We start from the raw sequence: 12,290 nt of genomic DNA, 5'->3' as shown, positions 1-12,290 counted from the left end.
ATAAATTAACAATAAAATCTTAGCAATAAATTTAGATTAAATTGATCTAAATATGCTAAGTTATGAGTTAAATTGGTTGTAAAGCTACAAATTATTAATAGAAGTTCATTAATATTAACAAATTAAATTTAAATTTATTAATACTCAGCTTATTAGCTCGTTTATAGATTTGTTAATTAATGTTTCTTTACTTATTGAGAAACTTATAATTATTTTTCTATGTTTCAAACTCTTAAGTGTTTTAATTTATTTATTAAGCATAAGTAGGATATTGTCTATTTTTCTATTTTTAAAACTTCATGATACTTTATTTTATTTGCTATATGTTTCTTGAATTATTTACAAATGATATTCAAGCTCTTATTTTTTGCAACTTTAGCCGCGGCTTATTTAGGTGAATCCATGAAAAGGCATCATTGACTAATTTTCAAAATTTGTATTTTTTTTTTTTTAGCTTTTAGTGTAAGGCATTATGTACTTTTTATTTAATTCTTACTAAAATATAAAAAATATAAAAAAACTTAATATTATAATTTAAATTTAATATTTATTTTCTTTATTTAAATCTCAATATACATTCTGCACTGTTGTGGTTGTGTGTGGTCTTGATAATTTAGAAAGTAAGCATTGTTCATATTATTGTAGACTGTTATTTTTAAAACTTATTGTATTTATAGGATTTAATTTTCAAAATGACTAAATAATAAATTCGATGTGGAATAATTTAACAACGATATTATTTTCAATTATGTAACTTTTCATATATAATTAAATTAAACAATTAATATATAATTTAGTAACATTGATAAAAATGGAATAAATAAATTTATGTTATTAAAAAATTATTTGATGTATAGTTAGTATTAATATTTAAATAATAATTTTATTATTTTAAAATACATTTGTGTTTCAATAATATTTTGTATTTCACTTCTTATTTAATTTTTTTATTATCAAAGAAAAAGATGAGAGAATAAGGAAGAGAGAATAACATAACTATTAGAAAAAATATATATGTAAAAGCCATCTTTTTCTTCATAAATTTTAAGGGGAGAAAATAAGCTTCTTAAAAAGTTTTAAAAAGGAAAATAAGCAAAAGAGTTCATTGGAGTCTGAAATTTTAAAATTTTCTATAATAAAAAATAAATATAATTTGAGAGCTTGCTGGATGCAACTATTAGCAATTTATGGAATGAAATTTATTATTTTGGGTAATTATTAATTGATTAAAATTGTTTGATGGAGGGCTTTATCGGTCCAATTGTTTGATTAGGTCCCAATTGACCCTTGTGCCTTGACCAGACACACAGCAATTAAGATGAAGTCGAGTGCGGAAGAGTCTACGATGCACTAGAATCTTCTCTTTGCAAGTAACCGACTTATTAGATTCTCTATTCTTAATCTTATTTCATGAAAATTATCGTATTGGGCTGAAAACTTTGATTGGGAAAGGCAATCATGGAGAGAAGCGGAGGGAGGTTACCGAGGGGAATGTTGCCTCTGCTGGCAATACACGCTGTGAGTGAGTACTATAGGCTTCCGTGGAAACCTCCTGTCACGGCGGGGCTTCTCGCCGCCAATACTCTCATCTATTTGAGACCGGCCTTCCTCCGTCCTATTCTTCCTTCTATCCACGACGTCTGGTTCAATCCTTACCTTATTCTCAAGGTAAGTTTTCACTGTTTCACTATTCGTCAATTCCCCAGTGCTCTGCTTCTTCTCTATCGTTCTTGTTATTTCTTATATGATTCTAACCCCCTAAAACCACTGCTCTCTTGGATTCGATTAAATACGTCCATTTTTCCAGTCTAGATAATGGCAATGTTAAAACCAGGGCTCTCATTTACTTTGCATTCTCGTCATATACTTTCGAATAGCAAAACAACCCATCTGAATGAAAAATGACCATGATTTCTTATTTTGGCCCTTCAAACAAGGTGCCGCCATCTGACATTGTCTTACTGTTTTAGAGACACTTCGGTTATCTTGTTAGCTAGTTGATGTTAATGATGAAATTAACTGGTTATGTCATTCTGTAAGTATTGCTGGTTAACTTTATTCTAGTGCTTATGCGGGTTGTTTTACTGTCCAAATTTGACTCTATTTCCTATCTTTCCCTTAATAATACGATAACCTGTACGCAGGTCCGGAAGCAAGGTTTTTCTGGACATTTTTATAATTGCACTATTTGTGTAGCCATCAGACATTATTTGATTTATTTAGTAGATGATGCCATGATAGTCGCTCTTTTTCTAACTATTTTTTCAACAATATGTTCTAAGTTTGCCATTGAATGGACAGGATGGGGACCTCAAACGCTTCTTTCTATCAGCATTCTACCATGTTGGGGAGTCTCATCTGGTATACAATATGATGTCTCTCTTGTGGAAGGGTATCCAGTTGGAAACTTCAATGGGAAGTGTTGAATTTGCATCTATGGTCGCTGCGTTGCTGACTATGTCCCAGGGTATCACACTGCTACTTGCTAAGTCCCTTCTCTTGTTCTTTGATTATGGCAGACCTTTTTATTCTGAATATGCTGTTGGGTTTTCTGGTGTTCTATTTGCAATGAAAGTCGTCCTCAATTCTCAGTCTGATAACTATACACATGTGCATGGACTAGTCGTACCAGCACGCCATGCTGCATGGGCTGAATTGATTCTTATCCAAATGTTTGTTCCTGGAGTCTCATTCCTTGGCCACCTTGGTGGAATACTTGCTGGAATTCTCTATCTGAAGTTGAAAGGAATATATTCAGGTTCAGACCCACTGACTTTAATCATCAAAAATCTTACCAGCATATTGAGCTGGCCTTTAAGGCTCGTGAAAGGCTTATTTGGACCCAGGCAACAGCAGATTTCTGGACGGGGAACTGTTGGTGGGAGTCAGGCTGGAAGGGCTGTATTGAGGGTGTGGAGGTGCCAAGCATGCACATATGATAATTATAGTTCATCAAGTGTATGTGAAATGTGTGGGAATAGTTTGCCATCATATCGGTTGCCACGTCAGTTTGATGACCTTTCCTTGGAAGAGATACGCCGGCGAAGGATTGAAAGATTTGGTCGATGAACTATCTTGGCCAATGGATTATAAAAATCTTGAGCAACAACGCAAATAATAATATCTTGTATATCTTTGTATATCTGATTTTTCTCATTGGATAGAATATGGAATTCCTGGATGTTGATGATATTGGTCATTCCCAACAGCTGTAACGTGACTGCTGAGGGCTCAGTGGATGCAGAAAGGCATTGCTTGCATTAACTTTGGTATGCTGTACTACGCAGGCCAATGTCCTTCTCTTTTCAGTGCGCTTTGCAGAAGTTCTTGTATTAGAAATTCATTTCAATTGTGGTAATAAAGACTTCAGCTCAAATAATTCTGTGTTGGAAATAAATCATGGTTGCAATTACAATTGGATTACTCAAGTATATTAGCCTTTGGCGGGGAAATGTAGTTAGTTTGTCAAGGTGTGTTTGTTAGTTTGTTGGTTCACAAGCTGTCACATCGTCACTAGTTATGGTTTAGCTTAATAATCAGTTATGAATAGAATGTTACGTATAGAAGCAAAGAATGAAAGTGTATAGAAGCTTGACAACGGAATTGTTTATGCATTCATATTGAATACAATTTACAACAGTTTTTCTCTCTAGATTCTGTCCCCTCTCTCTCTCTCTCTCTCTCTCTCTCTTTGATTTTCTGTTAACTAGTGGATTTTTCCCATTCTCTCTCTGTTATTTTGATACCACTGTTCTTAAAAAGTTAAAATTATGCAGTAGTTGACACTCATTATAATACCACTGCTAGGCAAGCTTGCTCAAAGCTTTGCAAACTGGGTTTTGAATGTTCGTCATTTTCAAGTAATCTTTCGTATTGCTTATATATTGCAGTTAACTTATGGTCGTTTTTCTGGCTCTGTTGTAGTATAACTATGGTGGAAGTCTGGCTAGAGCTGATGATATTTCAGACAGTGAATCTCAAGGGGCGCATTCCCAGAGACAGGAGTCACAAGTGGATATTGTATCAAGCTGGAATATTGCTGAATGCTTGCCCAAGACAATTCAGGTTAAACTTCTCTGCTTTTATAGACATGCTTAAGGAACAACAATGTAGGCTAACAACACTGTGTCAAGGGACAAATGTGCAGCAGGGAAGAGAATATTGGTATTTACTCATCTGCAATTCAATCCAGATGAGTGCAACTAGCTAGCATAGAAGTATGGGAAATGGCAGTCCGATAATGTGATCATGTTCTCTGAGATGGTAAAATTTTCGACTTGGTGATTATATTGGTAAAAATTTCATTGCTGATGGCAACCCATTTAAGGGGGAAACTTTCAGAGGCTCCTAATCACCAAGTTCTTACTACCTTCCCTCTTCCAAAGAGTATGTTAGTGGAAGGAAAGATTGGGAGCAATTCTGAAAGAAAATGTATCGTCACAAGTGATTACATTGATTACAAATTATTTGATGTATTTTGTCCAAATTGTAGATAAATTTTCCTCTTTTTGGCACTGATGACTCAAAGTTACTTCATGTATTCCTTGTACAATCCCCTGATTCTTTTCAGAAATATATTAGATGGGTAGTCACATTATTAAGTTTCTGGAGAATACCGATGGCATTATATTCTTCCCATCGGTTCTCTGCATTCCTTATTTTCTTCATTTGCAGGTTAAAACGAAAATTCATTTCGCCCTCTTTTCAACACTCTCAATATAATTGACAGAAGGGTTCAATCTTCAATGTCGTTGATTTGCAAACTTATGGCGGACGTGGAATTAATTTCTCTTTATGTCTATTAATATCACCTCACCTAGAATACAAGTGAGAGAAAAAAACCCCCTGAAGATTGTAAATACTATTGAAGGCATTACCCTCGAGGCTTACAGCATAAATTGCAAAATGACTTGAACACTTGCAATTAATAGGAATAATTTAATCTAAATACTTAAATCCGTACAAATGGAAATTAGAACTTACAAGAATAGATTCCTCAAAATCCCATCACACAAATTAACACCTTCAAGTTCAAGCACACTTTTCCCCCTCCTCTTTCTTTCTGCTATTTTAATACCACTGTTATTTAAAAGCTAAAACTCACTGTGCTTAGCATTAGAATCAGCCGAATGCCATGCCTTCTCTTAAGGTGAAACGGTACTCGGGCATTTTCCAACAAGGTAAAGATGATCCTCTTTGATAATTTCGACTTACATTCCAGGTGATTTATTTATTTATTCTTTTAAAAAAGCCATTTCAGCAGAAATGAGCTGCAATATGCAAACTTGCAGTACAAATGGAATGATTAAAAACTTAACTTAGAAATAAATTTTTTCTGCTTGAATCAAAGGGATATAAATCAAAGAAACTTCCAACCAGATGAAGTAAAAAGAAAAGAAAGAAAAAGTAAATTTGGGTAATGAGAGAGAGACAAAAAGAAAAAGAAAAAGAAATATCAAAGCAAGCAGCAGATATTATCCTAACAAGTAGAGTGTAGAGTATATAGAGACGAAGAAAAACTAAACAAAGAAAAAAATTGGAGAGGAAGGAAAAGAGCATACATAGAATAGCAGAGATGTTGGGAATCGGTGGTATCACTGCTCCTCATCCTCATCCTCTTATAAGCCTAAGCCTGAGGTCTCAAACCCACCGATGTGTCCTCTTGAATTTTGGTTTCAAAAGTAGTAAATGGGTTTTTGCTGCCCATAGCTGGACTCACGACGACGACGGAAACGACGATTCCGACCAGGATAACACTTCAGGTGCTCTTTTCCGTTGCTACTTCTCTAACTGCTCAATTACTTTCCTGAATCCTTTATTCTAATCCCTGTATTCTCGATTGCTTCCCTTTTCTGTATTACCCCGCAATATCTTCTCTTATAGCATTTAGTTATTATTATCTAATGCAATTTTATTTTATTGTCATCTGAAAAACATTGGTATTTTGAACTAGCTTCCGTCTTAGGCTGACAGTTGTATTTCTATACCATCATCAGCTCACCTTAAACTGAATTCTTACTGCACTCTTCCTTCCTGAGATTTCAATTTACTTCTTGGGCTTACAGTTATTCCACTTACTGCCGCTTCTCCAACCCCATCTACTATGGGAGCATTTGGGAAACTGAAAGCACAAAAGCTAAAAGTGCTCATGAGAAGAGCTGAATCCATGAAACAAAAGGTCACAAAAAATGTGCATGTACCGCCCAGAGCTGATCCACATTTTCACGACTCTGTCATCTCAGATACCAACTCAAATTCAACAGCTTCTGTAACTCAAGGTTCTGCAGAGACAATAGTAACCAGGGCAGGAAAGGACATTAAGAGCTTCAGTTCCAGTGTTAAACATGACAAACATCAGATGTCAGATCATGTTTTCAGAAGATCTGGAGCAGAAGGTTCAGCTCCTGCCACTTCTTCTTACTTCAGCGGGTGGGCTAATGTAGGTCTCACTACAAAGTCAATACATCGACAACATAAATTTTCTGCTGAGAATGACTTCTTTAGTAGAAAATCCTTTAGGGATTTGGGTTGCAGTGAATTTATGATTGAATCTTTAAAGGGGCAGGGTTTCCTACGCCCTTCGCCGATCCAGGTATGTCAGTAATATTCATTGCTGACCAAAAACCAAATTGTGCTTATGAAATGGATTAATGTTTGTTCAGTTCCGTTTCCATTTTCTGATAAATTTTCTATCTGTGAAGTCTAAATCTAGCTCTAACTAATGCACATCAATGATACTGCAACTTATCAGCCTTTAGACTTTTGTTTGCAAAAATAGGTAATGTTACCTTTTCCCTTCTCCAAATTAAACCAAAATGGGAAAACAGAAGATTTGAAAGGAAATGAGTACAAGAGAGAAGATGCTTTAATATGACTTTTGAAAAGTTCATTCTCTGAATATGTTTATTTCTATCTCTCCAGATGGTAATTTCTTTTTTTTTTTTTCTTCTCTCTAATTGACTTGCTTTTTATTGAAAATTCCTGGTTTATGTTAAAGTAGATGCTAAAAAATGCTTTATTGTTAATTAGGTTAGTTTTGGAGGTAATGCAGTTTGATATAGTTGATGGTGAGGTTTATTTCAAACCTTTAAGTGCAATTGTTTACCTCAAACTAGAGCATACCCCCCTTATTATTATTCATTATGTTATTTTTAAGTGGATTGAATCATGAACATCAAATATCTGGAAAAAATCTATTATCATGAGCATATTTTATGCAACTGGGTCTATTAACATGTGCAGTGTCTACATCTATTTATTCAACTGGATGATTGCAGGCCATGTCATTTACACCTGTAATTGAGGGGAAGAGCTGTGTCATAGCAGATCAAAGTGGATCAGGAAAGACATTAGCATATCTTGTTCCTATAATACAGCGGTTAAGGCTGGAAGAACTCCAAGGACTTGGTGAATCCTTTCCACAAAGTCCTCAAATACTTATAATGGTGCCCACTGCTGAGCTGGCTTCTCAGGTACTGCTTTTGTGGCTAAGCCAACTGAAATTAGTCTTGTTTTGCATATTGCATTTCATCTTTTTTTCTTCTCCTTTCGTTAACTTTTTTCCCCTTAAATCAATGGCTCTTAGCTTTTTTTTTTTCTTCCAATTTTGATGACATTGTTAATCTGAATAACTCATGAAGTGTAGAACGATTTGGTGCTGTGTTTTAGATGTGAGTTAATAACTTGTACTGGATTTTCCATTACATTGTGATCCATGATTCTCATGGGTTGACAAAATGAATTATACATTATGAGATCAATGCATGCCTGCAAGCCTGTTGAACTGATTACAGGATATTATTTTTTCCAAATATTTAGTGTAAGAAGTAACATAATGAAGGTTGAGAATGCTCAATAGGATTAGATATATTTGAGTTACCAACGAGATTTGATGAAGCAGCACAGTTGTTGGAATTCTTTTTTTTTTCTTTTTCTGTTGTTTCTCAAGATGGTGGATTCTGTCCATTATTGAGTGGTCTCTTAATGCAGCAACCTTTTTGTTTGATATAGAAAGAAAATTGTTCAGAGGGCCAACTATTTTCATTGGTAAACGTTTATCCCCTGCAATAATGAAGGGTTGAACTATCACACTCCCTTGCCCATAACTAGGCATGGTCCTCTCTAGATGATGAAATTTATTGAAAGAAAAAGGGTAATGTCTCTGGATACATGGAGAATACAAGAGCAAACTTCCAACCAATCCTGCGACAGAACAGCAGAGAAACAACCAAATCTGGAAAGTGCAAACTCTGATCTTGAAGATTGTTAAAGAAAAGGCCTCTGATCTTGAGGTTTTGAGAAAATTCTCATCATAGGCATGTACTTAAAGGTGAAAATAAAATTGCTATGCTCTATGCTAATAGGAAAAAGTAATCATATATCAGATCCAGAATCATTGACAATGTATCTATAGTATTGCCCATAAGAATATAAATACTTTTTCACTCACAACCTTTTTTGGCTTTCACTATTGCTTAAACTAGGCGTGCTTATTGCAGGTTTTGTACAATTGCCGATCAATGTCAAAATTTGGGGTGCCATTTCGGTCTATGGCCGTGACCGGGGGATTTTCCCAGAGAACTCAGCTGGAAAATCTAGAACAAGGTGTTAATGTTCTAATTGCAACACCTGGTCGTTTCATGTTCCTAGTTAAAGAAGGATTCTTGAAGTTATCAAATCTGAAATGGTAAACTCATTTGCGTACTGCATGATTTCCATGTTATGGTTAGTTTTGAAGAAGATTTAATATCTTTATGTGATTCTGAGTGAATTCTTTCTCAGTGCTCTCAGAATTTTTGTTTTCTCTTTCTTCCTTGATAAATGTGTAGCAAGTTGTGAGACAATCATTATAACCACTTCCAATTTTTGTAATGAACAGAGAAAACGTAGGTTTGTTTTAAATAGCTTTTTATGTCTCTTATAGGTATCAATGATAGCTTGACAGGGAGACTGAGAATGTTCTTATACAAAATATTTATTATTTTGAAGTACCCAGTCTTCTGCTTGTTTAGGCTAATAGTGAAAGAATTCATTGGTGGAAATGAACATAAATATGACAATAAGAATGCAGTATAGAGCTTTCCAAAGTCCAAACTCTTGTCTTTGATTAGGGTGAAAAGAAATTGGATTATTAACCAATGAATCAAGATCAGTGTCAAATTCCCACTAGAAACAAGAAACTGGAATGGGAGTATATAGGCTGGAGATGAGGGAAAAGAAGAGAGAATAGCACTTACTAACCACTTATCCACTGAAAATATAAATAGATAATTTTGGGCTTAATTGGTGGAACAAAAGGATTATATATGTGTCTTACAAGCTTCCAAGGACTTGCATTTGTGACATTTTATTCTAATATTGATCATATCCATAAATAGAGGTTAAATTCATGAATAGATAGATTAGAATTATCGATATAGAAATGCCACCCGAAGTTCAGATCAAATAAATTCTTATTCATATCTTTTTAATCTTAGTTTTATCCTTGTCTATAGTCAGCTAAGAAATATATGAAACTTCATTAAACAATATAAAGTAAAAATTATGTGTAAATCCTATGATTTAAAATCAATTTATCCATAATCATATGCCAGGATTTATAACTTGGAACAATGCTATTATACACGTTCAACTTTATAGTAGAGCATCGAATTATGATGAGTTGTGATCCAAAGCTTGCTGGCTAATCTGGCTTTTCGATTTCTGGTTTTGTTGTCTTGCTAAGGTTTTGACCACCTTTTATGTCAAATGTGCCTGTAATCATTTATCTCAACTGGTATGTCAATTATGATCTGATAAACATGGTCCAGTGATGTATTCTTTCAATCCTAATATTGGAAATGACCCTCGTTACAGTGCTGTGTTGGATGAGGTAGATGTACTTTTTAATGATGAAGAGTTTGAGGTTGCACTGAAAAGCTTAATGAATGCTTCACCAGTTCGCTCACAATATCTATTCGTAACTGCAACTTTACCAGTAGGTGTATACAACAAGCTTATTGAGATCTTTCCTGATTGTGGAGTGGTCATGGGACCTGGTATGCATCGTACAAGTGCAAGGCTTGAAGAGGTGGGTTTTTGATAAACTTGAAGCCTTTTTATTAGGTACTTAAAAGTTCTTAATGGATTTGAAGACATTTTCATTGTTATTATATTAGATAACAACCATTTTGAATGTGTAGGTTCTTGTAGACTGCAGTGGAGAAATTGGAGCAGATAGGACTCCAGAAACGGCATTTCTCAATAAGAAATCTGCTCTTCTGCAGGTAGTAGAGCAAAGACCTGTTTTGAAGTCGATTGTTTTTTGTAATAAGGTAAGTAGAGCACCATGTGAATGGTACTTAAATACTTTTAATTTACTTGTTGGAACTATTACACATCACATTTTGCCTCCTAAACAGATCGAGACATGCAGAAAAGTAGAGAATGTATTAAAACGTTTTGATAGAAAAGGAACACGTATTCGAGTTCTTCCATTCCATTCTGCCATGGCACAAGAATCACGGCTTGCAAACATGAAGGAGTTCACAAAACCTCATTCTGGAAAGTACTCACTATTTTTGGTTTGCACTGATAGGTATTGCCATTATTCTGCATTTATTTTCTTAATCGTGATCTATACTGATTGCTAATAAGCAAACAGAGACCCCTACCCGTAGTGCTAAGAATAATTGAAGAATCTGATATATCTTAAATTGATGGCAGAGCATCACGTGGAATTGATTTTGTTGGTGTGGATCATGTTATACTCTTTGACTTTCCACGTGATCCAAGTGAATATGTGCGGCGTGTAGGAAGAACTGCCAGAGGTGCGAATGGGAAGGGCAAGGCATTTATCTTTGTGGTTGGAAAACAAGTTTCCCTTGCACAAAAGATAATGGAGAGAAATCAAAAAGGTCACCCACTGCATGATGTGCCATCGGCATATGAGCTTATGAGTTAAAAATTTGCATGTTTGAACAAAAAAGTGAATGATCGATTGGCTAAGATGTTAAATGATGAGCATTTTTAGCTATCACCTTTGCGCCTGCCGATGCATGTTGTCGATTATTCAATGCATGGCATACAAAATGCTGAAAGTTACCAGTAGATTCAGTAAATTCTGCGATGACCAAATTATGCTGCAAGTTTAATATTGCCTTCCTCGCTTAGTTTCTATGGGATAAGCACGACCGAATTCTCTAGTGGGATACACTCGATAAACCTGATGATAGATTACTGGTGTTGAAGATGTTTGAAAGTTGCAAAACTTTAGTTCTTTTATCCATTTTCCTTTGATACACACAATATTTTTATTTTTGTAGAAGTTAAGAGAGCTTTTGGGTTTTTTTTTTTTTTAATCGAATTTTCTTTTGAGATAAGTACTATGGTTTTATTTTTCAACAACTGTAGATATGTGTTTATGAAAAAAAGAAGATGCATAGCTATAAATTGTGAAAAAATTAAGCATATCATAAGAATTTAGATTTTAACTCACAAGAATTTAGATATTATTACTTTTAATCATCATTATTATATTTCTCGTGTTTAATAACGTATATTTAAAGATAAATAATTCGTCAGTTGTTCGTCAAGTTGATATGAATGGATCGGTCAATTTTTATAAAAATTAATGATCAAATAATGAAGTGAGCAGTCATTAAGCTTTCAAACTCATGTTATATTAATGATAATTGTTTGTGATAAAAATATCTTAATAATGAGATATTCATTTTTAGGGTTTAGAGTCTAGAGTTTATTTTTGTGTTCTTCCTTCATTAAACGTTTTTATTAATTTTTTTTCTTTTATGTTTGTGATTTTTTTTTCAAATTTTTGTTTACTAATTTAAAGTTAAATGAAATTAGATTTAAATAATTTATAAATTAAAGACTTATATTTTTCCTAAAAAAGTTTTATAAAATAATTTTAAGCCTTTTAAATTTGGGTTTACTTTGTGTATACAATTTTTAGATTCATCTAAAGTTAATAACAAAATTTTCTCTAAAAAATCCAAATATGAAATTATTCAAACCCATATTAGTTTCAGAAACTATTTTAGATTAAAATTTATTATTAAATAGAAAGCAAGCAAAGGTATAATGTTTGTTTCAATTATTTGAGTGTAAAATTATAATCAAATAAATTGGTTGTTTTGTTAGATGTTTGTGTAATCCAGTTGATTTTGAGTCAAAGTTGATAAATCGATATCATTGTAGGTGTTTTACAATAGTTAAAAAGAAATTTAGCTGAGTTTTGAAATTCAAATATGAAAATTAAAGATAAACACGAAATCTAGAAAAATAGTATATGT

At 33.7% G+C, this 12,290-nt stretch overlaps 2 protein-coding genes across 6 annotated transcripts; both read left to right on the top strand.

Annotated features, from left to right (window-relative positions):
• The first annotated feature begins 1,293 nt into the window (after positions 1-1,293).
• LOC8262603 (rhomboid-like protein 14, mitochondrial) lies at positions 1,294-4,601 on the top strand. 4 transcript variants are annotated; one of them, XR_007217277.1, is made up of 4 exons: positions 1,294-1,668; positions 2,302-3,127; positions 3,210-3,269; positions 3,925-4,601. XR_007217277.1 is itself a non-coding variant. In XM_025157370.2 (3 exons), the coding sequence occupies exons 1-3, from the start codon at positions 1,459-1,461 to the stop codon at positions 3,067-3,069; spliced, it is 870 nt and encodes a 289-aa protein (XP_025013138.1). In that variant the 5' UTR covers positions 1,294-1,458; the 3' UTR covers positions 3,070-3,652. The 4 variants fall into 4 exon arrangements, 2 of the variants coding, with proteins under 2 accessions (XP_025013138.1, XP_002519350.1); XR_007217276.1 differs by lacking the exon at positions 3,925-4,601 and having other exon boundaries at positions 3,210-3,652; XM_025157370.2 differs by lacking the exon at positions 3,925-4,601 and having other exon boundaries at positions 2,302-2,467; positions 2,576-3,652.
• Positions 4,602-5,084: 483 nt separating this feature from the next.
• On the top strand, positions 5,085-11,286 carry LOC8262605 (DEAD-box ATP-dependent RNA helicase 50). 2 transcript variants are annotated; one of them, XM_015719273.3, is made up of 8 exons: positions 5,112-5,762; positions 6,066-6,592; positions 7,278-7,472; positions 8,499-8,686; positions 9,856-10,069; positions 10,182-10,313; positions 10,401-10,576; positions 10,705-11,286. In XM_015719273.3, the coding sequence occupies exons 1-8, from the start codon at positions 5,576-5,578 to the stop codon at positions 10,940-10,942; spliced, it is 1,857 nt and encodes a 618-aa protein (XP_015574759.2). In that variant the 5' UTR covers positions 5,112-5,575; the 3' UTR covers positions 10,943-11,286. The 2 variants fall into 2 exon arrangements, with proteins under 2 accessions (XP_048234918.1, XP_015574759.2); XM_048378961.1 differs by having other exon boundaries at positions 5,085-5,762; positions 10,182-10,576.
• The last annotated feature ends 1,004 nt before the right edge of the window (positions 11,287-12,290 follow it).

This window comes from Ricinus communis, chromosome 9 (genome assembly GCF_019578655.1).
Source record: "Ricinus communis isolate WT05 ecotype wild-type chromosome 9, ASM1957865v1, whole genome shotgun sequence".
In the NCBI taxonomy this organism is placed as follows: Eukaryota; Viridiplantae; Streptophyta; class Magnoliopsida; order Malpighiales; family Euphorbiaceae; genus Ricinus; species Ricinus communis.
Note: the sequence above shows the minus strand (reverse complement) of the source record. Positions and strands in the feature narration are given on the sequence as shown.